The sequence below is a fragment of the Bubalus bubalis genome, chromosome 4 (genome assembly GCF_019923935.1).
Source record: "Bubalus bubalis isolate 160015118507 breed Murrah chromosome 4, NDDB_SH_1, whole genome shotgun sequence".
NCBI lineage: Eukaryota > Metazoa > Chordata > Mammalia > Artiodactyla > Bovidae > Bubalus > Bubalus bubalis.
This window is the reverse complement of record NC_059160.1, coordinates 45,603,114-45,630,777: the sequence shown is the minus strand read 5'-3', so window position 1 is coordinate 45,630,777 and position 27,664 is coordinate 45,603,114. Positions and strand designations below refer to the sequence as shown.

General features: G+C 49.7%; 1 protein-coding gene across 8 annotated transcripts in view; it reads right to left on the bottom strand.

Annotated features, from left to right (window-relative positions):
- Positions 1 to 6,455: 6,455 nt before the first annotated feature.
- Positions 6,456 to 27,664, bottom strand: part of LOC123332141 (apolipoprotein L3) — a 262,937-nt gene continuing 241,728 nt past the window's right edge. The window contains exons 1-6 of one of the 8 annotated variants that reach the window (XM_044937659.2): positions 21,965 to 22,097; positions 21,581 to 21,699; positions 14,619 to 14,659; positions 14,331 to 14,436; positions 12,427 to 12,547; positions 6,456 to 9,463 (exon numbers count right to left, since the gene is read on the bottom strand). In XM_044937659.2, coding sequence (XP_044793594.2) covers positions 8,611 to 9,463; positions 12,427 to 12,547; positions 14,331 to 14,361 — 1,005 coding nt within the window. In that variant the 5' untranslated portion in view covers positions 14,362 to 14,436; positions 14,619 to 14,659; positions 21,581 to 21,699; positions 21,965 to 22,097 and the 3' untranslated portion in view covers positions 6,456 to 8,610. The other 7 variants (XM_044937662.2, XM_045165335.1, XM_045165337.1 and 4 more) reach the window with 7 other exon arrangements.

Sequence of the window (27,664 nt, the reverse complement as noted above, 5' to 3'; positions counted from 1 at the left end):
TACCAATTTATATTTAGACTCATGATATAGGAGAGTGCCATCCCTTCAATCTTGTCAGTTCTCAGTTGTCTTTTTTTTTTTTTTTTAAGCAGATCTTTATATTGAGAGGTTTTCTTTTGCTTCTGGTTGTAAATATCATGTGCTGGGAGGTAAAGAAAGAAAGCAAATGTTGATTATGTTTAATCCCTTTTTAGAAGGCAAAAGAGCATTTATCAACTACCCCTCCTGAGACCTGACTGAAATGATAGTAAAGATCCTTATTGATATAGCAACAGCTATTGATGAGAGCCTCAAGTGTTTCTGATTTTGCTCTACACTTCAGTTGCTCTAAGATTTTATAAATTATAATGTATATTATTCCAATAACCCTGAGGTGTGTACTATTGTATCCCTGTTTGAAGATAAGGAAACTGAAGCATAGATGTTATGTGTTTTGCCCAAGGTCAGAAATCTTGTTCATGGTAGACTGGGTTCCGATTCACTCTATGGGCTCAAGATGCCATACCTGGCCTCTCCTCAGTTCAGTTCAGTCCTTCAGTCCTGTCTGACTCTTTGCAACCCCATGGACTGCAGCATTCCAGGCTTCCATGTTCATCACTAACTTCCAGAGCTTGCTCAAACTCATGTCCATCGAGTCGGTGATACCATCCAACCATCTCATCCTCTGTTGTCCCCTTCTCCTCCCTCCTTCAATCTTTCCTAGCATCAGGGTCTTTTCCAATGAGTCAGTTCTTTGCATCAGGTAGTCAAAGTATTAGAGCTTCAGCTTCAGCATAAGTTCTTCCAATAAATATTCAGGACTGATTTCCTTTAGGATTGACTGATGTGAACTCCTTGCAGTCCAAGGGACTCTCAAGAGTCTTCTCCAGCACCATCGCTTGAAAGAATCAATTCTTCAGCACTCAGCCTTCTTTATTGTCCAATGCTCACAGCCATACATGACTACTGGAAAAACCATAGCTTTGACTCAACGGACCTTTGTTGGCAAAGTAATGTCTCTGCCTTTCAATATGCTGTCTATGTTGGTCATAGCTTTTCTTCCAAGAAGCAAACGTCTTTTAATTTCATGGGTGCAGTCACCATCTGCAGTGATTTTGGAGCCCAGGAAATTAAAGTCTGTCACCGTTTCCATTGTTTCCCCATCTATTTGCCATGAAGTGATGAGGCCGGATGCCACGATCTTAGTTTTTTGAACATTGAGTTTTAAGCCAGCTTTTTCACTCTCCTCTTTGACTCTCATCAAGAGGTTCTTTAGTTCTTCTTTGCTTTCAGCCATAAGGGTGGTGTTATCTGCATATTTAAGGTTATTGATATTTCTCCCGGTAATCTTGATTCCATCTTGTACTTCATCCAGCCTGGCATTTCTCATGATGTACTCTCCATATAAGTTAAATAAGCAGGGTGACAATATACAGCCTTGATGTACTCCTTTCCCAGTTTGGAACCAGTCTGTTGTTCCATGTCCAGATCTAGCTGTTGCTTCCTGACTTGCATACAGATTTCTCAGGAGGCAGGTCAGGTGGTTTGGTATTCCCATCTCTTGAAGAATTTTCCAGTTTGTTGTGATCCACACAGTCAAAGGCTTTAGTGTAGTCAATGAAGCAGAAGTAGATGTTTTCTGGAATTCTCTTGCTTTTTCTATGATCCAATGAATGTTGTCAGTTTGATCTCTGGTTCCTCTGCCTTTTCTAAATCCAGCTTGGACATCCGAATTTTCTCTGTTCACATACTGTTGAGGCCTAGCTTGGAGAATTTTGAGCATTACCTTGCTAGTGTGTGAGATGAGTGTAATTGTGTGGTAGTTTGAACAGTCTTTGACATTGCCTTTCTTTCTGATTGGAATGAAAACTGACCTTTTCCAATCCTGTAGCCACTGCTGAACTTTCCAAATTTGCTGGCATACTGAGTGCAGCACTTTGACAGCATCATCTTTTAGGATTTGAAATAGCTCAGCTGGAATTCCATCACCTCCACTAGCTTTGTTTCTAGTGATGCTTCCTAAGGCCCACTTGACTTCACATTCCAAGATGTCTGGCTCTAGGTGAGTGACCACACCATTATGGACATCTGGGTCATTAAGAACTTTTTTGTATAGTTCTTCTGTGTGTTCTAGGCCAAAGGACTAGAGCACCCCCCAAATGCCCTTCCTTCTCGGTTATCCAGTCACATCTCAGGAGCCCACATCCTGAGCTGAGCCCACCTGAGCAGGTGTCACCCTCCCTCTGCTCTGTTTAGGGGCCCTGGGGGACGGGAGGAAGCCCTCAGACTCACCTGCCTCCACATCCAGGCTCTGCCCCTGCTTAACCTGCTGCCTCAGACCCTGACCTCACCTCTCTGAGCTTCCATTTCCCTTCTTCTGTCAATTAGTGGCAATCATCCTTTTCTCAGACATTCATCCTGAGGATGGGGAGTTAGGCGGAGTCTTAACCCCCTGCTTACCCAGGAGTCTTCCTCTGCCTGAGTGTGAACAAGATCCAGTTGTTCTCAGCTCTGCAGATGCAGCCACCAGCTGTGCATCTCTTCAATAAACCGCACACACCCTCTGGGCCCAGATATACACCAGGAAGCAAAAGGGAAAGTGAAAGCCCTCATGTCTGAGTCACTCAGGCCCTGCCCACCTACAGGGCCCCACCCTGGGCTATTGCCACCTCCCTGTTGACCCCTTAAAAAAACAAGCTCAGCTCTGACAAGCCAGGTCCCTCTTGGCTCAGCACATCCTACCCTGGATCTGTGAAGGAAGACCTGCCACCAACAGTGTGAGGCCCTTGGCAAATCACTCTCCCACCCCGTGGGCTTCTTCCCAGCCCCTCCCTCTCTCCCCCTTTCCCATGTGATACCTGCCTGACTTGCTGATGTTGCTGTGGCCAGTGGGGTAAAGGTTGCTGTCCAGGTCTTTGATCTAGAAGAGGAGGGCTGGATGCTTACCCCATACCTCACACCACTCCCCACACCAGTACCCACCACTGAGCTCTGGAGCAAGGCCAAGGCTGGGCAAGGAGCCTGGAGTTAGGGTCAGTCCTGCTTCACTATCAGCAGGCTTTTCCAGATACAGGGAAAGCAGGACCTGGGGGTATAGTGGAGAAGGGGTTGGGAAGGGAACAAGTTGCAGTCAGCAAAGGAGAAGTAATGAGTTAGACTTGCAGACAAACTCAGAACCTCAGCCCTGAAAGAATCTTACATCTGGTGTCTCTGCCCATGTGCACTTCTATCAAAGGTCACAGTGGACATCAGTTCAGACAGCTTTACCTTAGGTAAATAGAGAAAAGCTTTTCTAATTTTTTATGTTTAACAGGTAATGTAAGTCAAGAGTGGGTTTAGCAGCCTTAGGAGACAGAGGAGCTAAGCAGCAGAGGCTGAGCATGGTGCAGCCACAGGCAGGAGGGCCGGCTGGGACTACACGTGGTTTGGAAGCAGGGCTGTGACAGAACAAGTCTCTTATCACCGATTGTCACTGACAGGGAGATGGGGCCCAGCCCAGCTCATCACTCATCTGAGTGTAAACACTTGGTAGATATTCTGTGCAAGCAACACAACTTGCTGAAAAGAAGCAGCTTTAGTGTAAATACTGACCCCTGCAACTTAGCACAACACTGCTTAGCTAGGATTAAGCCCCAGGAACAAGCCAACAGGAGGTTGTGTGCAGCTGGTGTGAAGGCGGCTCTGTGAATTGCAAGGTACCTTTGAGACATGGGAGCAGCAGCTTAAAACCACCCAGTGCCAGGGCCTGCAGAGAAACTAGAAACCACACCAGAGGCCCTGCTGGGAGGGACTCAGGTCCTGGGTGGTGGGCACGTGCGTGCGGCACAGACCCCTGCCCGTCTCTCCCAACGTGGGACAGGACAGCAGGTGGCGACAGAGAGCCGCATGACCTGGGCTCCAGGAAGGCAGGTACACTGGCCCGGACCCAGGACAGCTGTGCTACAGAAACACCACGTGCTTGCTTCACTTCCTCCCGGGACAGGACACCTTGTGTCCTCCCGACCAATCAGCTCAACCTGGATGCAGGAAAGAGGCTGGAAGCACACAGAGGCCCCTCCCCGGACAGTCCTGCCCAGGCAGGGGACGTGGCCATGTTCCTGGACCCTGGGCCCAGCTTCCTCCTGTTCTCGGTGGGGCTGATACCACCTGCTCTCAGAGGTGCAGTGAGGATCCGATGAGGATCCAGGTGACAGTGCCGTCACAGCGATGGCCCAGCCCAGGCTCCACAGGAGTGAATTTCCCCGCAGGGAAGAGGAACAGGGAGTGGGATCCCAGTGAAGACTGGTATCAGGGGAGCAATATTCCTGGAGGTCGGGTCCCTACTGAACTTCCCTGTTGCCTGCACATATATAACACACATGCAGAGTACTGAGAAAGGGGCTGAACAAAGCAGGAGAAGCACTGGCATCGCGCTGGGGCCCTTCACCACTGACATCCCTGTGAGTTGCACCAGGTGGAGGGGATTCGTGTTTGTCTCCAGCTGGGGAAGTGAGCGGTGCACTTACTGTCGTGTGAGGGGTGCTTGGACCCAGAACAGGGTGAGGAGAGTCCTTTCTGTTGGTCTGAGAAGAGGGCACACGTGCATCTAGGAAGCACTCTATCTGGAGCCTGTTGACCTAAGACTTTATCCCCAGGGTTCAGGGTCCCTGTTACCCATTCATCTTCCTCATCCTTCAGCCTGACCTACTGGTCCAGAAACATAGTACCTGGACCCAGGCTATTCTGCTTTCTGAGAATTTGACACTGGGATTCCTGGTGCCTGGACCTAAGGCCCCTGCTGGCAGGGGCCTCAGGGGACAGACCGTGAGCTCCTGCAGGGAGACCTGTCCTGCTTCCTGTACTTCCTGAACTGTGTGAGTTTGGGGGTTTCTTTCCTTTCTCTGACCTGCCCTGCTTCCCCCAGCACCCTCTTCTGTGCTCACTTAGTCAGACTCACTTTCTGTTGCTCAGAACCACAGGGATCTCACCTGACACAGGGGTCACTGTGGAAATGCATCCACCACACATTGAGCTCAGTGGAGTCCAGCTCTAAGGGTTCAGGGAGACATGGGGGTGGACACTGAATGGATCTGTATCCAGTGCCTGAAACCTGCCCAGAAGTCTGTGCAGGATGGGAATTCTCCAGGAACTGATGAAGAAATGAACTCCTATTTCTGAAGGTCAGGCAGGCAATGGCCATGACTGCTGATGGTTCGATCCCTGAGTTGATCCTTGCCCAGATGCCCTGGAGAAAGAAATGGCAACCCACTCCAGTATTATTTCCTGGAAAGTCCCATGGATGGGAGAGGCTGCAGGCTACGCTCCATAGGGTCACGAAGAATCAGACATGACTGAGCGACTTCACTTTGCTTTTTTCCTTGCTGACATCTTCAGGAAGGAATGGAAGGGCCAGTTGAAGCCTCACGGTAACACTGGATGAGAGGGAGTCAGAGTCAGAGGCACTGAAGAAAGTCTTCCAAGGGAGGTTTGGACAAAAGTGGGGAGAGGGCTCTGCAGCACGTGGGGAGGGTCTTAGGAGACGTCCTGGGATCATTTCCAGGTCCCAGGTCTCTGGCTTCCTGCCCTGGGCTCCAGGCATTGGAGCCAGTTAGGTGCTCACATGCTCCACACATGGAAACACAGAGAGTTGGTGCCCTGTGGAGCAGGCCCATGGGGATGAGAGCCACACCCAGATGCTGCCCTTTCCTCCCTGGAGAGGAGGAGACTGAGGCATCTTATGAAGGCTCCTCAGAAGGTCCTGGCAGGTGCAATCCCAGATGGGTGACCAGGTCAGGACATGGCCTTGGATGGACTTTCCCTCCATCCCTGCTCCCATCCACCAGCCCCTCAGTCTTACCCCTAGGGATGGAGTGAGCCTGGCTTCCAGCTCTGCCCTCAGGGGCCCCCAGGCTCTTGCACACCGCTTTGGTCTGCAGTTAAGGTTTGGCATCTGTGCTCAGAGTCATGTGCAGCGAGAGAAAAGCTGGAGGCAGGTACTGCAAAGGTCAATATACTTAAGGGTCATTCTAGCCCTGTGTGGGAAATAGATGAGTGGGGCAGGGCAGTGCCCCAAGGTAAACACAGGAAGGTGGTTCTGGAAGCTCCTGCAGGAGCCGTGGTAAAACATGAAGGCACCTGGGTGAGGTGTGTGTTGTCTCTCTCTCACCTCTGCTTATGGCTGACCCTCTCTCACACCTGCACTCAAGCCCTCTGCTCTCAATCATGCTTGGGTGCCCCGTGTCCATCCTGGTCCCAGGGCTGGAGGAGGAGCATGCCCGAGCTCAGCTCAAGTCAGATGATACGGGTATCCCCAGGCATCCCACGGGGCCTGTGGCGATCCAGGGTCTGAGGGAAACGATTGGATGGGAGCCCAGCAGGCAGGCAGGAGGAGCCATGGAGGACGGGCTCCCTGAGACCCTGGGAGACAGGCTCCCGGGGAAGGAGGTCAGCCATCTGGAGCCCAGCTTAGCCCCTCAGTCAATGCAAGGAAGCCTCAGTGAATCAGCTCGTATTTATTGAACCAGAGTCTAGAAAACACAAGGTGGAGAGAACCAGAGCCACCTGAAATATCGTATCCAGCCTCACCCCCAGCTGAAGAAGAAACCGAGGGTCAGAGAGTCGTGTCTGTTGGCCCCAGGCTGTTTCATCTCCTGACACACCGAAAGTTCCTTGACCTGTTTCCGCCTCCTTGTTTCATCCTTCTTTCTTTCTTTCTTTTAATCAACCTCTGTTCCTCCTCCGCATTTGGATTTTCATGAAACGTCACTGGTGTCTCGGTGCACTCTGGCCCTAAAGAGCTCCTGGCAGCGTGTCAGGTGTTCCATCCACTGTGCTGTCACACCGCTGCTGCCACAGCCTCACCACCACTGTCGTCAAGAGCCACTGCCTGAAGGTCTACACAGACCATTCTCCATGCAGACGTCCAGACGGCCAGCGGGTACGTGGAAACACACTCAGCGTCACTAGTTATTAGAGAAATGCAATCAAACTACAATAAGTTATCTCCCCTACAGCGATCACAGGGCCATCCCCTACATCTACAATGCTCGGAGGCTGTGGAGAAAAGGGAACCCTCCTACACTGTTGGCGGGAATGTAAATTGGTGCAGCCACTATGGAAGGCCATGTGGAGTTTTCTTAAACAACTAACAATAGAGCTACCTTATGATTTAGCAATCCCACTTCTGGACATATTTCTACAAAAAAATTAAAGCTCTAATTTGAAAAGATACACATACCCTGATGTTCATAGCAGTACTTAACGGCCAAGACACAATATTAACCTAAATGTCTGTTGACAGATTAATGAGTAAAGCAAATGTGGTACATGTATACACTCCATGAATCCTACTCAGCCATAAAGAAGAATGAAGTAATAGTATCTTTAACAATATGTATGGATCTAGAGAGTATCATACTGAGTGAAGTAAGTCAGACAAATATGTGATACTAACTTATATGTAGAATCCAGAAAATAATACAAATGACCAAATGAATAGAAACAGACTCATAGACATAGAAAACAAACTTTTTACCAAAGTTTTGGGGGGATAGAAAAATTAGGAGATGGGATTAACAGATACACACCAATAAACTAGGGACTGCCTGCTGTAGTAGCAAAGGGACAGTATTCAATATCTTGTAATAAACTATGACGTAATGGAATAAAAAAGAATATAGATATACACATGCTCAGATGTTCTGTTCTGTCTGACTCTTTGCAACCCCATGGACTGTAACATGCCAGGCTCCACTGTCTATGGGATTTCCCAGACAAGAATATTGGAGTGGGGTGTCATTTCAACCTCCAGAGAATCCCTACCCAGGAATCAAACCTGTGTCTCTTGCTTAGCAGACACATTCTTTACCACTAGCGCCACCTGGAAAGCCCACATAAATACGTAGATATCTGTATAATGGAAGCACTTTGCTGTATACCTGAAATTAACAGGATATTGTAAATCAATTATCCTTCAATAAAACAAACAAACGAAAGAAGTCACTGCCTAAGAAACATACATCAGCTAGGGCCAAAGGTGAGTTGATGTTGGAGGAGAGGTCTAGAGACCACCACCAGGGGAAGACTCTTCTTGCTGGGACATCACAGCCTGTGGAGGGCGATAGAGGAGCCCCTGCTACTTCTGGATCCCAACAATCCTGACTGACGTTCTCCCATTTTCAACGAGTTCGTATACCTGGCCTCTCATTGCTAGTTCGCCTGCCTCTCCCTTTATTCTGCCTCCAGTGTCATCTTTAGTCCAAAGTAAGTGGTTTCTGATGGGAGTGGAGTTTGGGGGAGAATGCGTACGTGTATATGAATAGCTGAGTCCCATTGCTGTTCACCTGAAACTATCACAACATTGTTAATCAGCTATACTCCAATACAAAATAAAACATTCTTGGTATGAAAAAAGTGGTTTCTCCCCACCTCTCATTCTCTGGTCCCCCCTCCTCCCTTAATCCAGGCTCCAGGCCCCTTCCTTCTCTCTCCTCATCTATCACCTACATCCATCCCTTCCCTGCTGTGCTCAACTAATGCCAAATTCCTAACACCCAGCTTCATTAATGTGGTCTCCCTCTCTTCCCTCTAACTAGGTACCTCTGCACTTTAGCCCCTCACATGTCCCTGGACCCCGCACTGCTCTGGGGGTGGCTAAATCAGGTCCTCTTGCAGACGCTTGTAGATCTGGGTGAGCTCCTCCAGCTTCCTCTCCAGCTCCCGGGCCCGCTGCTGCAGGTTTTCAGCTGATGCTGCCTTTGCACCACCGTGCAGGTGCATTGACTCCTTCACCAAGCAGCCCACATCCACCAGAAGGAAAACCCCTGAAGTGGCCAAACCCACGATCTGGCCTCCTTTGGTAATTGTTAAAGCCGGGGCTTTGAAACCTGCCTCTTTCTTTTGGATGGATGAAGATGATAATATCAGAAAGCTCATGAAGACGTTTGCTGCAGAGTCAGAAAAGGCTTTGCCTGTCTGCATGTCATGGACGTGCATTTCGATGCATTGTACAGCTTTTGTGACTTTCTCTGTTGTGGGGTTGCTCTTGAGTATCTCTAGGAGAACCTTCCATTTCTTGATGAGAGTTGACATCATGCGACTGGCTATGGTTTCTACTGAAGACCTCTTTATATGTTCCAGGATACTGGTGGACACACTGGTCACAGTACCTACTGCTCCCAGACCTGTCACAGTGGCCAAGAACACCACACTGGACCCCATTGTCACGAGTGCCAGAGCCAGGCCAACGATAGTCAGAATACCAGACACAGCACCGGTGCTGTGGGCCATCATGTTGGAGATGGTACATCCCTTATGGACCTTCTCAGCCTTGTCTGCGAGCTCGTGGAACTTGCTTATGCACTCCTCCAGCTGCCGTTTCACCTGAGGAAACTGATTCAGAAACCTCCTCCTGTCCAGCTGCGCTTTGGAGAGTCTTTCTTTGTCGTCCTCAACCAAGGCTCTTTTCAATTCGTTCAGATAATTGTGTAGTTCATCCACATCTTCCCTGTAACGACGAAGGTCAAGGGATTAGAAAGGCAGTTTGCTTGTCTGTAAAATTGACTCCATAATATCTATTCTGCATAAATACAGATATGTTACTATAAATCATTAGAAAAGAATTTTATAAATGTAAACTTTTCTCTTTCAACCTTAAACATGTTTGATATTTTATAGATGCTCCATCTTGAAATAGCTAAACTTGGAATAGGTAAATGAGGTCACCAGTGGATACTGGCAACTTAAGAGAGGTATTTGAGAGAATTCCCAGGTGGTTCAGAGGTTTCAACTCTGCATTCCTGCTGTCGGCCTTAACTCAATCCCTGGTTGGGGAATGAGGATCCCACAGGCTATATGGCTCAGCCACAGAAAAGGTGTGTGGTAAAGACGTCTCACAGGGGGTCAACACCACCACTTTGAAAGAGTTTTTGGAGTGGGAACTCCACAGATAAACAAAGACAAGTAGGACTGGAGGACAAAACCTTCATTCAAGGGCCTCAGTGTGTAGTGAGAAGTCTCCCTGCCCTTTGCCCTTGGCTACTGGGAAGTGGTCCCTAAGCCCCTAGAATTCTGGCTGATAGGAGTGTCCTTGCCTGCCTGGGCCTTTGGCCACTGGTCAGTCTGAGAAGGTGACAAGTGACCTAGGTTCACTGGGTCCCATGGTATCAATTCTGCCATCTGGTAGAGCTGGACACTAGGGCACAAGTCTGACTTCCAGGAGGGGCTGGAGATGACAGGTCAGGGTAATTTGGCTTGTAAGCAAGTAAGTGTTTCTGATAGGCAGTACTCTGTGCATCTTATCACACACCGAATCCAGGTCAGTAACGTGTCCTGAGGACTATGGAAGCTTCGTATATGAAACCTGCCCAGACTCTGCCCTGTGGCTGGTGGGAACTTTTATCCTTCCCTGTAGTAAACTGTAGGAGAAGGTGATGGCACCCCACTCCAGTACTCTTGCCTGGAAAATCATATGGATGGAGGAGCCTGGTAGGCTGCAGTCCATTGGGTTGCGAAGAGTCAGACACGACTGAGCGACTTCCCTTTCACTTTTCACTTTCATGCATTGGAGAAGGAAATGGCAACCCACTCCTGTGTTCTTGCCTGGAGAATCCCAGGTACGGCAGAGCCTGGTGGGCTGCTGTCTATGAGGTCACACAGAGTTGGACATGACTGAAGTGACTTAGCAGCAGCAGCAGCAGTAGTAAACAGTACCTGGGATCCTGAAGCTTTCAGTGAGTCCTGTCCATTCTATAGGGAATTCTTGAACCTAAGAGTTGTTTTGGGGATCCCCTAAATTTGCCATTGAAGTCAAAGTAAGGGCAGTCCTGGGCACTGTGCCCTTATATTTTGCAGATTGGCTGTCTCTATGACTTAGAATTTTTTAAACCCCAAAAGTCAGAGCTAGAAGACACCTTATAAACATTTGGTCTGCCATCTGCTGTCTGCTAAGCATTGTGCCCTTGACCTTCTCAGCAGAAGGTCACTGGGTCCACCTACTGCCCCAGTGGACAGGGGAGCAGGTGTTGTGCTATGAGCACTGGTTTCCCTAGGACTCTCCAGCTCACCTCACTGACTTCTGACCAATCACCCAGCACCCTCAACCGCTCAGGGGTCACCAATCTAACTCACAATTTACCTGGTGACAGCTTCACCTGCCTGCACCCCAAGGCCATGTGGAACTTTGTGGAACCTCTGAAGATTCAAGGGACTTGAGGAAATATCCATCTGAATGGCTGAGCCTGAGGAGACCAGCACTTGCAAGGCTGGTGGAGGAAGCGTTTTCCTCTTGGGTGGGGATGTGTGAGGATCCTCAGAATCCCTCAAATGTCACACAATCACAGCCACCTACTGTGACCCTGGAGGGCTCCCTGAGCCACATGGCCATCCCACTGTCAGGGGGACTCCACGTAGATTAGAAGAGGGTCCCCAGTGGAGTGAGAAGCCAGGTCCCAGGCAGGGTGTGCAGACACAGTCACCCAGGGCCCTCTAGTCCAGCATGAGGGGATTCCAACAGGGAGGGAAGAAATGTCCCCCTCTCCCACTCAGGGGACCTCTGCAAGGGTCACAGTCCCTTCAGTTCTGTGTCCTTAGGGCCCACTGTCTTCACTCTAGTCCTGGTCCTGCTGCCCAAGCCTGCCTCCTAGCCCTCCAACCTGGACCCTTTGCTCCACCCTGACCCCTGGGTCTGACCCTGGTGCAGGCCTCCCTGGTCCTTTGGACAAGATGATTGCACTTGGTTCCCCACCTCTGACCCTGCAGTTCACTCTGAGGCCATCACCATAATCCATCAGACTGAATTGCTATTCCCATTGGACACAGGACAGATCTGAGATTCAAAGTCTTAAGCCACAGGCCCAGGAGTTGGGCACGGCTAGATCCAGGATCCCACCAGCTCCTCCAGTTCCTCTCTAGCCTCTCTCCCTTATGGGCCAGCAGGAGCCTGCAGGGTTGGTACAGCTCCTAACATGGGGAATAGAAAGACTGTAGGCAGAAGCCCAGGACACAAATGGTGGTGTCAGGGTTTCCCCACTTGTCCCAAAGGAAATTCTGCTTGGGTCTCCTCACCAGAAAGAAGACCCTTGACCCTGTCTCATCCGAACAAGCTTTGAAAATGTTACTATTGACTGAGTACTTACTCTGTGTCAGTCATTATGGGAAGCACTTTACATGCATGATCTCAGTGCACTCACAGTAAAAATGAAAAGATGGAGAAACCAAACCAGAGAGTAGTTCAGTAACTTGTCCAAGGTCACATAACCTGCCCCTTCCTTGCAGGTTTCGTCTCTTCTCAACCCACGATCATTCACTGTCAGCAAATGACATGGAGGAAACATTCCTGATGGGATCTTGAGAAGGAACATCCCTGTCTCCAACAGTAGGGTCCTGCCTGGAGGAGGCGTTACTCCAGGAGGAAGCTAGCCTGGTGCTGGGGGACGTGGGTGACCTTCCTGGTGCACCTGTGCAGGTTACCTGGACAAACTGGCCTCAGCCTTAATTCTCTCCAGGAATTCATTCAGCAGGAGTAGCAGTTCCTCTCTGCTCAGTATGTCCCAGAGACACTGAACGACCTCCTCAAAAAAGTTCTCAATATCTAGGTGAAAGAAAAGGGAATAAGTTTAGAAGAATGTGTGGTGGGACATAAATGTTATTGAGTATAAAATAGTTAAAATTGATCTTGCTGAGCAGCAATCACATGAGGAACTCTTGGTGAGGTCACCTAGGGTTATGGATGGACTGTCCCCCCTCCCCCCCCAATTTGTGTTGAAGAGTTAACCCCCTGGTGACCTTTCTGAAGATAGGGATTGTAAGGAGGTTAGGTGAAATGACATCCTACGTGGGATTCCCAGGTAAATTGAGGTCATAGTGGGATTCCCAGGGAGTTCTAGTGGTAAAGAACCTGCCCACCAATGCGGGAGATGTAAGAGAGGCGGTTTTGATCCCTGAGTCAGGAAGATCCCTTGAAGGAGGGCATGGCAAGCCACTCCAATATTCTTGTTTGGAGAATCCCACGGATAGAAGAGTCTGGCAGGCTGCAGTCCATGCGGTTGCAAAGAGTTGGACATGACTGAGCAACTGAACACACACAGACAAAGAGAAGAAACACCAAGTGTGATTTGTTAGTTACCCTTTCCAGAATAGATGGGCAGCACTCTATAAATGAATGCTTTCATGTTTGGGCAGGGAAACAATTGAATACTCACGTTAAATGGGATAAATAATGTAATGACTACAAATAGCCTCAGATCACTACAGATTAGTCCTCAATGAGTTATCAAAATCCCTGAGTGATTTCAGAGATCTGGAGGTTATGGAATTGTAGGTAAGATTGCTGGCCAGGTTATATATGTTTGTGTGGGCTGGGACTTGATATCAAATGTGTTTCTTGATAAATCTGCACAAAGAAGCATTATCCTTATTTCACAGAAGAGAAACTCAGACAGCACAATGGACAGCCCAAGGCCACAGAGCTGAAACCTCTGAGGTTGAATCCAAGGTCAAGTGTCAGACATTTCTTGGACAAGACTTTGAATCCTCCTTCCATTTAAAACTCCTGTGATTTGTTCATTCTACTCTATAGCACACAAGGGGAATTCATTGCAACTCATTTTTGGTGGTGAGCATGCAGTAGTGTATATAGAAGTAGAAATATAATGTTGTACACACGAAACTTAGAAAACATTAGAAACCCATGTTACCTAATTTTAAAAAAGACTCTAGGACCACATGCCATTGAGCAAAACTACCATGTGAGAGGATTCCTGCTTCTGACCACAGACTCTAGGAGGGGCAAGGGAGGGGATCCACCAGGTGGAGCAGGGGTGGAGCCAGATGTGATCCTTATCACCCCTCCCCTGCAGGTGGGAGGTGGCAAAGGCCAGACTGGGGTTCAGTGCAGGGTCCACTGACCCTTGCAGAGAGGCTGGGCTGGTGGCTGGGAAGAGCCGGAGGAAACAGCTTCTGTGGTGATGCCCCAGGGTCTGGGAGCAGGAGGAGGCTTGGGCCAAGGGAGAGAGCAGGAGAAGTCCAATGATGCTGGAGGACCTCCTCTCCCAGGCCTGCCTGGCCTTGGGGACTGCCATCTGTGGTCCATGCTCAGCGTGTGCTCTCCTGGCCACTGTACTGAGTCACTTGCTGGGTGGTGGGAGAGGCAGGAAGTCAGCACCTTGGTCATGGCTCCCTGAGGAGAGGGCCAGGAAGGAGGCTGTGGGCAGACCCCAGGGTGAGGGGAATCTCCTGGTCTCTCTTGGAAGCTCAAGGATGTTTATCCATCCTTTCATGGTTCTTGATTCCTCTGTAGTTTAACTAGCCTGGAAATACCACCTTCAATTCTGGGTCACAAGCAGGAACCTTCCAGAGAAGAGAGAGCTGACTACCTGAGCAGTGTCCAAAGTTTTCTGAGCTCATGGTGGCAGCAGGGGTTTCCAGAGATCTCCCTTCACTCCTTGTTTGTGTCAGGCTGGAAGGAGGTGTGGCCTCACCCTTGGGGAAGAGAAAACAGACTGTGGGCTACATCACGAGTGAGCAGCGGCTGCAGGGAGCAGCGAGGGGGAGCCCTCTGGTGGGTTCCCCTGGGACGGCCACCAATGCCACCAGGGACTTAACCCTCTGCGTTTCCCTGTCCCCTGGGCTCTGCTGGCTGTTAGTTAAGAAAAGTCACTCACCTCCTACAGCTCCTTCCAAGCTGAGTCAGAGTCCTGCTCTCCTGTTGGGGCACAGGGAGAAGGTAATCAGACAGGAGACAGCCATCTGTGAAGTTATAGGAGCAGTAAAACCAGAGACAGAACACATAGAAAGGAGCATAGAAAGGAATACTCTGGGAACTATGTGAGGTCGGGACACCTGTGTCACTAATTGGTAGTAACTACTATTGATTCAGTGTCTGTGATGTGCAGGCTCCTGAAACTCACCTAAACATGGGTCAGCCCAAGACTTCATGCTGGTGCAGAGTCTGGACTTGAACCCAAGTCTTTCTGATTCAAATAGCAGGTTAATGATAACTATGCTGTACTCTCAACAATATACAAATATACTAACCTGGGGATATATGTTAATTGGTAAATGACTCTTTTTATTCCAAAATGATGTCTTGCTCCCTGTGCCTGAATCTCTGCCTTGATAAAGTTTCTGGTGCTGCAGCTCCCACAGCCCACATCCTCCTTCCTTCTCCACAAGCCTTTCTCCCACAAGCCCCCTCCCTGCAGCCCTGCCCTGGGCAGCTGAGGACCTGGATGGTGCCCAGTCCTCTCTGCGGTCCTCCCCTGACTGTTGCACTTTGGGGTGTTTCTAATTGTCTGTGTAAATAATAGTGTAAAGAACACTCTTCTTGTATGAAACTTTGCCTGTACTTGAGACTGTGTCCTTAAGCTGTTTCTGGAAGTAGAATGATTTGGTCAGGGCTCTAAACATTTTAAATATTTTCATACCTAGAGTCACTCTGTTGTGCCAAAAAATTGCACCAATTGATTACAGTTATATTCATATATGACGGTGTCAATTCTTTTAATCTTGCCAATTCTCAGAAGTCTCTACTTCAAAATTGAGAGACAATTTTTTAATTCTGTTTGGGATTACATTGTCTTGGTAGATGATGGAAGAAAGCAAATGTTGATTACATTCAGCAGTATTGTAAGAAGACAAAAGTGCATTTATCAGCTCCTCCTCCTGAGACCTGACCGAAATGATAGGAAACGTGCTTACAGTTGTAATAATGGCTACTGATAGGAGGCGTCTCTGTGCTTGTGGTCTTCGTTCTGTACGGATAGTTGATCTAAGACTTCACTGAATATAATTTGGATTATTCCAGTAACCCCTGAGATATGTACACCAACTCCCCTCCTTTTTTCATAGATGTTATGTGACTTGCCCAAGGTCAGAAATCTTGTCCATGACAGACTAGGTTTCAACCCACTTACTGGGCTCAAGAGCCCATATCTCGCCTCTCGGTGCTCTGCTGCTAATATAAAGCCAGGAATGTGGGCAACAGGAGCCCAGAGTCTTCAGCAATAGTTTGAAGACTGAGTGGATGAAGAAGTGACTGCTGAATAAAGAGGAGTGGAGGAAAGAAATGGAGAGAAGGTGTACAGGCTAGAGGAATGCTTGCTTAGAGCAAAATGAGAGTGACACAGAGGAGAAAGCAGGGGATAGTCCCAGCAACCCACATCCCATCACATATTCACCCAACTCCACACCAGATGGAGGAAAATCTTAATTCAGAGACTCCAGAAAAAATATTTCTGTATTCTGGAATTTAGGGGTCCTCAGGCAAGCACTCTACAGGGCAGCTTACCAGTCAACTCTACTCCCTCTTAAATATGAATGGGTCATCCAGGATTAGATACATGGAAACGATGATAATGTGGAAAAGATGACTTAGACAAACAGATGAGAAATGACACCAGAAGAGATGGATGGACAATTCTGAAAGAAGAAAATAATTTTTAAAACTTGAACCCAGGTCGTTAAGTCAATTAGAAAGGATTTTTATTCATAAAATGAGATGCACTGAGAAGTGGGAAAAATTGAAACAGACAAAAAAAAATCTTGGAAATTAATAAGTGTTTACCAAATAAGTCTAAAGAAAGATTGGAAAAGAAGGTCAAAAAAAGCTTCTAGAAATTTTTTTTAAATGACAGAAGAAATGGAGCTAAATGGCAAATAGAAATGTTGCTATTCACAATTGTTCCTTAGCAAGTTACTTGAGAGTGAGGTGCAAAGGAAAGAAATGTGTGTGTGTGTGTGTGATGATGCAAAGGATAACCAAGAGAAAGAAAGATTCCTGAATGTGATCCAGGAATCAGGAACATCAACCCAGAGAGAAGGGAATCCAAGGATCACAGCTGGGCACACGGCAGATCTAGAGAGAAACCAGTTCAGAATGGGGTAAAAAGTCCAGAGTCTGTGGGGACAGGGGACTCGGTATCATATGAGGCACAGGTGCAAAGAAATGGAGGAAATTTGAAGATAGACAGTGCAAGGGGTGAAAACAAAGGCAATTCCAAACATCAGGAAAAACTGAAGCTATGCCAAAATGTATGTGCAAATACATAGTATTAATACAAGTTACTCAAGAGAAAATATTTAAAACATCACAAAAATGTAAATTCTCTTCTTTGACTTTTAACTTTTAGAACAAAGCATTTAAATTGAGAACTAAATTTATTTGCTGTCAATCAATATAAACATTAAATCACACTTCTAGAAGTTGGGAGCTGAAGCACTGAAGGGAGAAAGAGAAAGTCTCATTTTACACAGTGGGGAATCAGAAACACCAGTTGAACCTGAGGGCCTAAGAAACAATGGCACAAATAAAGTGCATATAACCACAAAGTTTTCTAAGAGAAGATGTAAGATTAGTGATATAATGATATTAGGAGAAGTAAGAGATGGATATAAGAAAAAGTATAAGAATAACTGAAAACATTATCTTCCCTGGTAAGAAGTAAGTTAATACTATCAAACTTTCTAAATTAGGAAAAGAAAAATATGATACTTAATGTTTATTAGCTATCCTGGTTGACGGCTTCCCACTTTGCGCCAGGCAGCATTCTAAGTGCTTCTCAAGCATTCACTTATATTTATTTCTCTGAATGACCCTGTAAGTAAGGAAATTATCTAAGGATATTGCTAAAGCAAACAACTGAAAGTGCTTTTTACTATGAACAGTGTGCAGAACCCTCTGTATAAACAGATTTGTTTTAAACATATGCATTTAGCATTTTGGATTTTTTTAATTTTATAAAAGCAGAAGTCACTTCATAGTAGTTAGTAACCCATGAGAATGGGTTGATTTCTGGCGCCACCACATAAGCTGGTGGAAGCAATTGGATTAAGAGACAATAAGAAGTAAGCCGACACCCGATGTGACAACTGTCAGTTTGGCAGACATGTGTGTGATGATGAAGCCAAGCTCTCAGGAAAAGGAGGGATGACCATACACGTAAACCAGGACAATCACAGTGCCCTGTGGCCTTAAACAGATCCATCATCTAGCAGCACCTTGCCCACAAACACGTGCACCCATGGGCTTCTGTCCACTCAAAGGAAGCGAGACTCCTTGAAGGGGAGGTCAGTTCCACAGGTCGGCATCTATATCCACAGGTTGGCAACTATACACCCCCAAAGGCAAAGATTCTCTCGGAAATGTTCAGAGCAGCATTTAGAAGCGGCACCCACATAAAATGAGCTTCCCTGGTGGCTCAGATGGTAAAGAATCTGCTTGCAATGTGAGAGACCTGGGTTCGAGCCCTGGGAAGATCCCCTGGAGAAGGAATGGCTACCCACTCCAGTATTCCGGTCTAGAGAATTCCATGGACAGAGGAGTCAGGCTCCTCTGACAGGCCATGGGATCACAAAGAGTTGGACCCGACTGAGCAACTTTAATGTAACTCACATATAATAATGCTGCTGACGATGGAAAGTGAATACTATGATTATGTTTCATTGGGCCAAGTAGAGTCTGAGAAAGGCCATGAGTTCATAACAATTCAATGAGAAGAGTTTATATCAAGTGTGGCTAAGAAGGGAGACATAAAGCTTACAAAAGGTAGCTATGCTGCAAAAAGGAGTAAGTGTAGTGGGAAATATTTCACTGTTAATTGAATTGAATAATAAGAGGAGTCTTAAAATTGATGGATATATTCCCTTCTGTCTATTTATGTGACCATTATAAAGGACTGAGAAGGAAAGAATACCCATGATATCCCAAGGCTGGCCTGGTATCACAACAGGGTGATGCTCTTCTCCCGCTGGATGTAAAGGCTTCACAGAACTCCAGCCTCACACAGGGTCACCCTGAGAGCAGGAGCAAACGAGACAGCAAACACCCATCACTGCGCCCCCACCAACACCACACTCCCTCCCTTGGCTGAAAAGCATGACTTCTCCTTCTTTACCAGTCACACCTTTATGCTCACTCTGGTCTCCCCTCTCCAAAGATGAGTTACCGAGACCCCCACTGATAGAAGTGTCCCTCATTTTCTGTGTCACCTAATCTAGAGTGGACCCATTTCCTTAGTGAGTGAGAGAAAGTCTCTCAGTCATGTCCAACACTCTGAAACCCCATGGACTATAGAATCCATGGCATTCTCTAGGCCAGAGTATTGCAGTGGGTAGCCTTTCCCTTCTCCAGGGGATCTTTCCAACCCAGGAATCAAACTGGGGTCTCCTGCATTGCAGGCAGATTCTTTGCCAACTGATCTATCAGGGAAGCCCCCATTTCCTTACAGCCTCCCCCAAATCCCCTCACCTGAGCTCCCATCCTAGAATCTTTCTATCATCTTCTCTCTGTGATGCCTGGGGTTGTCCGTCAGGAAGAGTAACTTGTTCACTAGGGAGTGTGCCTGGTGGTGGAGGCTGGAGGCACTGATTATGTGGATGGGAGAGAATTCGCACAGGCAGGTCTACCTTGAAGCAGGTGGGAGAAGAGAGCTGGCTGGTCCCGTGCCACCCTCTCTGCCTGGAAGCTGCATGACCCAGGAGCCAGAAAGCCAAATGACATCATGAAACACGAGGACCAAGAGCCAAGGCAGAGAGAAGAGGAGGGCTTGGGCAGAAAGGGCTGGATCCTGGGTGATGCCAAAACTTTGTAAATGCATCTGAACCCTCGACCTCATCCTTCCATCCTTCCCTCCCATTCTTGGCCTGGTCCTGACCCTTGTCTGGGGCCTCAGATGGGTGTGAATGCTGATAGTGCTTCCTCTGCTGGATTCCTATCCAGGGCTTCCTCCTCTGTGAGCCTCTGATTGGTCCCTTTCTGGAAAGGCTGTTGGTGGAGAGGGGAGGACCCTGCCCAGCTGCATGGCCAGTCATGCATCCCTTCCCTCCTCGTGGGCAGACAGATTCTCCCCAACCATCTCCCTCATGTGCCTGCAGTCACCTTCCCTGGGAAGGGAAACGGGCGTTAAGAAAGTCCCTGGCTGAGCACCCGGACCCTCCCGACTGCCCCAGCTCCTGTCTTCCTCACACTCTCTGTCTCCACAGGGCCTGCTGCACGAGACTGACACCTCACTTGGCACAGGCTGCCCTTCCCCACGACATGTGCTTCCCCACCCCACGACATGTGCTTCCCCACTGGCCTCACCGCATGACGGGGTACTTGTCCCTGGCGGCCCAGCTCCAAGCCTCCCTCTGCCACCTTTCCCCAGTTGCTCTCCAGCTCCTCTTGGAGGCGGCACTTTCCTGGTCGTGGTCCCTTTTTGCTCAGTTTCTCCAGGTCTGAGAACCCTCCCACATCATCAGGGGCCCTGTGTCTTCTCTGCTGCTCCTCTTGTCCAGGGCCTCTGGACACCCTCCTCCCTCCTGGGCACAGCCTGGCCACAATATGAGGGGTGGGACCCCTTATGGGGACATGAAACAAGCAGCTTCTCGGTGACACAGCACAACCCCAGTTCCCCTGTTAAAATTAGAAAGGGAGCGAGGGGAGAAGGGGAGAAAGAGGAAGAGAATGGACTAATCAATCAATCTTTCAAAAGGATCCAACGTGCACCAGAGAGAAAAAACTGAAGGGACTGAAGGAAGCATTAAAAATAACATTGATTTGAGAAAGCCTTTCTAAATACACACATGCCACAAGATATAATGGAAATTCTGACCTACTGAACTCTTGGAAATTAAAATTGCCAAGGATCCCATAAACCAGGTCAGAAAAAACATCTGCACCCACAGAGAAAATGGAAATCAGCTTTAAAAAACTTAGTAAGAGAATAGAACAAACAATTCCATAGGAGGTAGCTTGCCCAGGGTCACATAGCTCTCTGTGGGCAGAGAGGAGGCCAAGACCAGGACTTTGGACATGGGTACAAGGGCAGGGTGGGAATGTGGTTTTAATTCCCCAACGTTTCTAGGGTTGTCTCTGCCGGTAAAAAACATAGATCTAAGCTCATGCCCCTCCTGTTATACTGATGTCTGTAGAGTTCGGCCTTTTATCTTAACATTGCAACACCGGGATGTATGTGGACCTTGTGCAGTGAGCCCTTCTCACTTCTTCCAGCGGCGCCACCTTCCCCACACAGGACCTCCCATCACTCACATCCTGAGCAGAGGTCCTGGCAAACACAGGAAGCCATCGCCCTTCGACTCCCCACTTGGTTTCCTGTCTATTTCCAGGCCGCAATGTCCCCCAGGGCCTGGCTCTCAGAGGCAAGGTTTTTCAACAAACCTTGATTCCTTGTAACTGAAAAAAATCCCCTTTCCCCCATCAGCCCCAGCCTAGCACCCTGGGGACAGCTTTAAGGTGGCCAGGCCATAGGAGGGGAGGCTCTGACTCCCCTGTCCTCCTCTAGCCTCTCTGCTTCCTCCAATTTCCCAAAGTACTAAGCACACCCAACACCCACCTTCCTTCGGGGGTCGCCGCTCATGTCTCAGGAGTCCACACCCTGAGCTGAGCCCACCTGAGCAGCTGTGGCCCTCCCTCTGCTCTGTTTAGGGGCCCTCGGCTGGGAGGAAGCCCTCAGACACACCTGCCTCCACATCCAGGCTCTGCCCCTGCTTAACCTGCTGCCTTGGCCATGACCTCACCTCTCTCTGCGCTTCCAGTTCCCTTCTTCTGTCAACTAGTGACATCATCGTTTCTCAGACATTCATCCTGAGGATGGGGAGATGGGCAGGGTCCCTCCCCTCTGCTTACCCAGGGGTTTTCCTCTGGCTGAGTGTGAACAAGATCCAGACGTTCTCAGCTGTGCAGATGCAGCCGCCAGCTGTGCATCTCTGCAATGACCACACACACCCTCTGTGCCTACATATACTCTGGGAAGCAAAAGTGAAAGCAAAACCCTCACTTCTGAGTGGTTCAAGTCAAACAAACACCCTGCCCACCAGGCCCCGCCCTGGGACTATTTCCACCTCCTTAGAGAAAGAAGCCCAGTCCTGACATTCCACATCCTTCTTGACACAGTCCACTCCGTCTCAGGCTCCATGAAGGAAGACCTGCCACCAATACACCGTGAGTCCCTTGGCAAATCACTCCCCACCCCCCGATTCCATCTTCTCACCCCTCCAACCCCACACTCACCAGCCTGCCTGCCTTGTTCACCTTCATGCCACCAGCATGAGGTACAGTCCTGGGACAGCTCAGCTGCTCAGTGCATACTGCTCACACTCTGCTGCTGAGGGCCAGGTCCAGGTGGCTTCTAGGAATCACGCACACTTCTAGGTTCTTCTGCCAGGGAAACCTGCTGCATCCAACTGGGAGAAATGCTTTCTGCAAAGCCCAAATCTGGCACCACCTCCACTGAGAAGCCCTCCGTGACCTCGCCTTAGAGTCCACTGTTTCCTGTTTTCCTCCCATGGCACCTAGAAGAGGGCCCTAAGGCCACCCCTCAGACACTCTGTCCATGCGCTTCCCCCCATCCCTTTTGATCAGATCCCTCTAGACTTAGCCCTGCTGGCAGGGACGGAACTAGTGCATTGAGTCCACATGAGGAGGCCCAGCCTTGGTGGTCACTGCCATAAGGTGGATGCAGAAGTTCGTGGGAAGGGCTGAGAGCATGCTGCCTTTTTCTATCTCGGCTTATCTCCACCTGACAACAGATTTTTTTCTCTCCAAATGGAGAACTTTTATCAGAAAACCAGTGTCCTGGCGACTCAGAGAGGTCTGCAATGGAGAGCTAGCCTTGTCTTCGTTTGGTTCCTGAGCAAAAAGCCTCTGTGGACGGGGCTGAGCGTGTGGCAGGGACTGTGCTCGCACCGTCCAGGCCTTTCCTGTTGAATCTCACTCAGCTCTAGGAGTGCTGGCTCCGTTTCACAGATGAAGAAATGCAGGTCAAGTTCCCACAGTCTGAGAGTCCTGTAGCTGGACTGTTGGTGAACTTCTCGGTTTGCCTCAAGCAGAAGTGACTGCAATGGACCTGGATGCCCCATGGAGGCCCGCCTGCCCTTCCCTCAGGGCTGCTTCACCCCTGGAAATGTCCCTGGGCCATTATGGTCCCCACCCCTCGGGTTTTGAGGGAGGGACAGGAGATTATTCCATGAGGATAGCCAACCATAGTTTGTTCTTAAAGCCAACTGTTATGTATCTGATGTGTTTTGCAGATAAGGGAGCTGAGAGGAGGGGAGACGTGGGCACTTTGTTCCAGCAACTCAGGGACTTGTGTTTGGTGGGAGAATGTCAGCAGCTCGCATCCTGCAAACATTCATTTGACACCCTGTTCCCAGAGCTCAGGGCTCAGGCCAGGACACAAGCCCCAGAGCCCAGACACAGAGGAGTCAAGGGGCAAACGGGCAGCTGCCCTGCCCACTGACCTGCACAAGTCTGCCTCTGACCCCACGAGAGCTGCTGGAGTTCAAGAATGCCTCTTCCCCAGAGTTTGGGATCCTCTGGGGACAGCCAGATCTAGATGTCACACCTACAGAAGGGACACGGGAAGAACAGTGGGAGGCAGGTGTTTTTCTGCAGGGAAAATCGGAGCACAGTCACCCCTCCCACCTGCTCACTTTAAACCTCAGGCAGAAATCCAGGAAGCAGGGGGCGGGAAAGCCAAGTGGGCCTCCCTGGGGGACACCTGCCTGGGTGAGGGCGGCCAGGCCCTGCTTCCTCAGTGCCTCCACACAGGACAGCTGGGGGCCCTGAGCTGGTGGTGGGCGTCCCAGGACTCACTTCCCGGCCAGGTAGCCCCTGCATCAGGCCTGGAAGCCGATGATGACGTCAGTGATCTTCAGGTCCCGCTCCTCCTCCAGGTGGGCTAGCACAGTATCCCAAAGAAAACCTTGCTCTGGCCCATGTGGTACACATTGCTCTCGATCTCCAGGACCTTGATGTAGAAGAGGAGAGCTGGCCGCTGACCACATGCCGCCCCATCCACCACGGAGTCCTAGAGAAAGACCAAGGCCCTGGATTGGTCTTAATGCTCTGCGCACAGACTTCTCCTGGTGCAGGGAACGCGGGGTGGAGGGATGCCAGGAAGGGGGCACGTGGGGGCCAGCATGGGACAGGTAAGGAGTCAGACTTGCAGAGAAACACAGAACCTGGGCCCTGAAGGGATTTTACCTGCTGGCATCTCTGTCCCCATGCATTTCTAACAAAGGTGGCAGTGGATATCGGGGCTCTGGTACATTACCCTAGGTAATTAGAGAAAGAGTGTTTCTTCAAACAGGTAGTTTAAAGTCAAGAGAGGCTTTGACATACTTAGGAACCTAAGGAGTGAAGCAGGGGAAGCCAAGAAAGTGGGGCCAGGTGCAGGATGGCGTGCAAGGGCCACAAGAGGCTTGGGAGCAGCGCTGTGACAGGGCAAGTCTCTCATCAACAACTGTCATTGACGAGGAGGCTGGGCCCAGACTGGGTGTAACCCAGTATCCGAGTGAAACCAATTGTTAGACACTCTGTGCAAGCAACACAATTTGCTGAGAAGAACCAGCTTTCGTCTAAGCCAGGACCTCCACAGACTGAGGACTGCTGCTGCTGCTAAGTCACTTCAGTCGTGTCGGACTCTGTGCGACCCCATAGACGGCAGCCCACCAGGCTCCGTCATCCTTGGTATTCTCCAGGCAAGAACACTGGAGTGGGTTGCCATTTCCTTCTCCAATGCATGAAAGTGAAAAGTGAAAGTGAAGTCGCTCAGTCGTGTCCGACTCCTAGCGACCCCATGGACTGCAGCCCACCAGGCTCCTCTGTCCGTGGGATTTTCCAGGCAAGAGTACTCGAGTGAGGTGCCATTGCCTTCTCCGAGACTGAGGACACCCCTGTTCAGTTAGGTCCACACCCTGGGATCCAGCCACTGGAGGCTGTGCGCCAGGTGGTGTGAACATGCGCTCATAGGTAGCCTTGACCACACCTCGATGGCGAAGTCAGCCTGCAGAGACACCCGGGGCCAGGGGCGGCGTTGGGGGATGGGTCAGACACAGGGAGCCTTTAAGCACTCATTCCCTTTATCCCAACAATGTCATCTGCAGGGCCTACCCCCAGAAAAACAGCCTCAAAGATGAGGGGGAAACTTCATACACAAATATGTTCACTGCAGTGTTATTTAAAGGAAGGAAGTTGCAAGAGCCTAAATTCCAACAATATGGGCAGAGCAAACTTAGACATTTTCGAAGTGTTAGTTATTCAGTTGTGTTCAAGTCTTTGTGGAGCCATGGACTATAGCTCGCCAGACTCCTCTGTCCATGAAATTCTCCAGGCAAGAATCCTGGAGTGGGTTGCCATTCGCTTCTCCAGGAAGTCTTCCCGACCCAGGGATATGAACTCGGGTCTCCCGCATTGCGGGCAGATTCTTCAGGGTCTGGCCACCAGGCAAAGACCTTTTTAAAATATAGGGATGAACTGAAGTATGTACAGAAGAAATGACAAGATTTTTGAGGTTTGCTTCTAAAAACATAGCTGCACTGTAGGGAGTTGGCCAATAATCTTACTGGGGGAATTATTTCACTTCTCTATGTTTTACCCTATTTTCTGAATCTGAACCGTTAGTTGTAGTGTTTTCATAATGAAATATACAGCTTCTTTAATTATCAGGTTAAAGAATGGTTGGGCATAACACGTCTGCTGTCTTTCAAAAACAATGTCCCTATCTTTGGAGGGAGGGCTCTGCCCAGACTCAGCGGTCATCACCGGTATGAGGTCCAGGACAGCACCCTTTGAAAAAGAACAACTTAATATGACCTTCCAGGCATTTTTGAGAGATGGGAGCAGGATCTTAAAGATGCCCGGCCCCAAGGCATGAGAGAAACATGAAATTGTCCACAGAGGCTCTGCCCAGAGGCACTCAAGTCCTGGGTGGCGGACACATGTGTGCCGCACACATCCCTGCCCACCTCTCCCCACGGGGGACAGGACAGCAGGTGGGGACAGACAGCTGCATGCTCTGGGCTCCTAGGGGGATGGGTATTCTGCGCTGGACTCAGGATGAGCTGTGTTACAGAAATACCACATGCTTGCTTCACTTCCTCCTGGAACAGAACACCCTGCGTTCTCCCAACCAATCAGCTCAACATGGATCAGGGAGAAGGCTCAACACACCAAGAAGGCCCACCCAGGATGGCCCTCCCCAGGTAGGGGCCTCAGCCACTCTCCTGGTCCCTGGGACCTGCTTCCTCCTGCTCTCCATTGGGGTGACAAGCACCTGCTCTCAGAGGTGCAGTGAGGTCCTGATTAGGACCCAGGTGACAGTGCTGACACAGCGATGGCCCAGCCCGGGCTGCACAGGGGAGAATTTCCCGCAGGAGAGAGGAACAGGGAGTGGGATCCCAGTGAAGACTGGTATCAGGAGAGCAATGTTCCTGGGGGTCGGGGTCTCACTGCACCTCCCTGTTGCCCGCACATATATGATATACATGCAGAAGACTGAGAAAGGAGCCCGAAGGACCAGGAGATGCTCTGGCATCGCGCTGGGGCCCTTCACCCTTGACATCACTGCAAGATGCAGCAGGTGGAGGGGATTCATGTTTGTCTCCAGCTGGGGAAGTGAGCGGTGCACTTACTGTCGTGTGTGGGGTGATTGGACCCAGAACAGCGTGAGGAGAGTCATGTCTGTTGGTCTGGGAAGAGGGCACGTGTGCATCCAGGAAGCACTCAATCTGGAGCCTCTCTACCTGAGACTTTCCCCCAGGGTTCAGGTCCCTGTTAACCATTCATCTTCCCCATCCTTCAGCCTGAACTATTAGTCCAAGGATACTGTCCCCAGGCCCAAGTTACTCTGTCTCTTGGGAATTGACACTGAGATTCCAGGTGTTTGGACCTAAGCCCCCTGCTTACAGGACCTCAGGGGACAGACTGTGGGATCCTGGAGCGGGACATGTCCTGCTTCCTGTCCGCCCTGAGCTGTGCACATTTGGGACTTCTCTCTATGCTCTGACCTGGACTTCTTCCCTCTCAGTGCACGCTCTTCTGTGCTCACTTAGCCAGATGCAGTTTCTGTTGCTCAGAACTACAAGGATCTCACCTGACATGGGTCACCGTGGAGTGGCATCAGCCGCACATTGAGCTCAATAGAGTCCAGCTCTAAGGGTTCGGGGGGAGATGGGGGTGGACACAGAATGGTTCTGTACCCAGTGCCTGAAAGCCTGCTCAGAGAAGTCTGTGTAGGATGGGAATTCTCCAGGAACTGATGAAGAACTGCTGAAGGAATGAACTCACATTTCTGAAGGTCAGGCAGGTGATGGCCATGACTGCTGACATCTTCAAGAAGGAATGAGAGGACTGGTTGAAGCCTCAGAAAAACACAGGCTGAGAGGGAGTCCGAGGCAGTGAGGAAAGTCTTCTGAGGGAGGTATGAACAAAAGTGTGGAGAAGGCTCTGCAGCACGTGGGGAGGGACTTCGGAGATGTTCTGGGATCATATCCAGGTTCCAGGTCTCTGCTTCCTGCCCTGGGCTCCAGGTGTGGTAGCCTGTTAGGTGCTCACATGCTCCACACATGGAAAGTCAGAGAGTTTGTGCCCCATGGAGCAGGCCCGTGGGGTGAGAGCCACACCCATGCTCCCCTCTCCTCCCTGGAGAGGAGGAGCCTGAGGCATCCCATGAAGGCTCCTCAGAAGGTCCAGGCAGGTGCAATCCCAGATGGGTGGCCAGGTCAGAACATGGCCTTGGATGGACTTTCCCTGCTTCCTGCCCATTTCCCCAAGCCATTCAGTCCTGCTCCTGGGGGTGGAGTGAGCCTGGCATCCAGCTCTGCCCTAGGGGGGACCACAGGCTCCAGCAGGCTAGGCTGTAGGGAGGCTTTGAGCATCTGTGCTCAGAGTCATAGGCAGCTGTGGAGGAGGGGAAACAGGTAGAGCTAA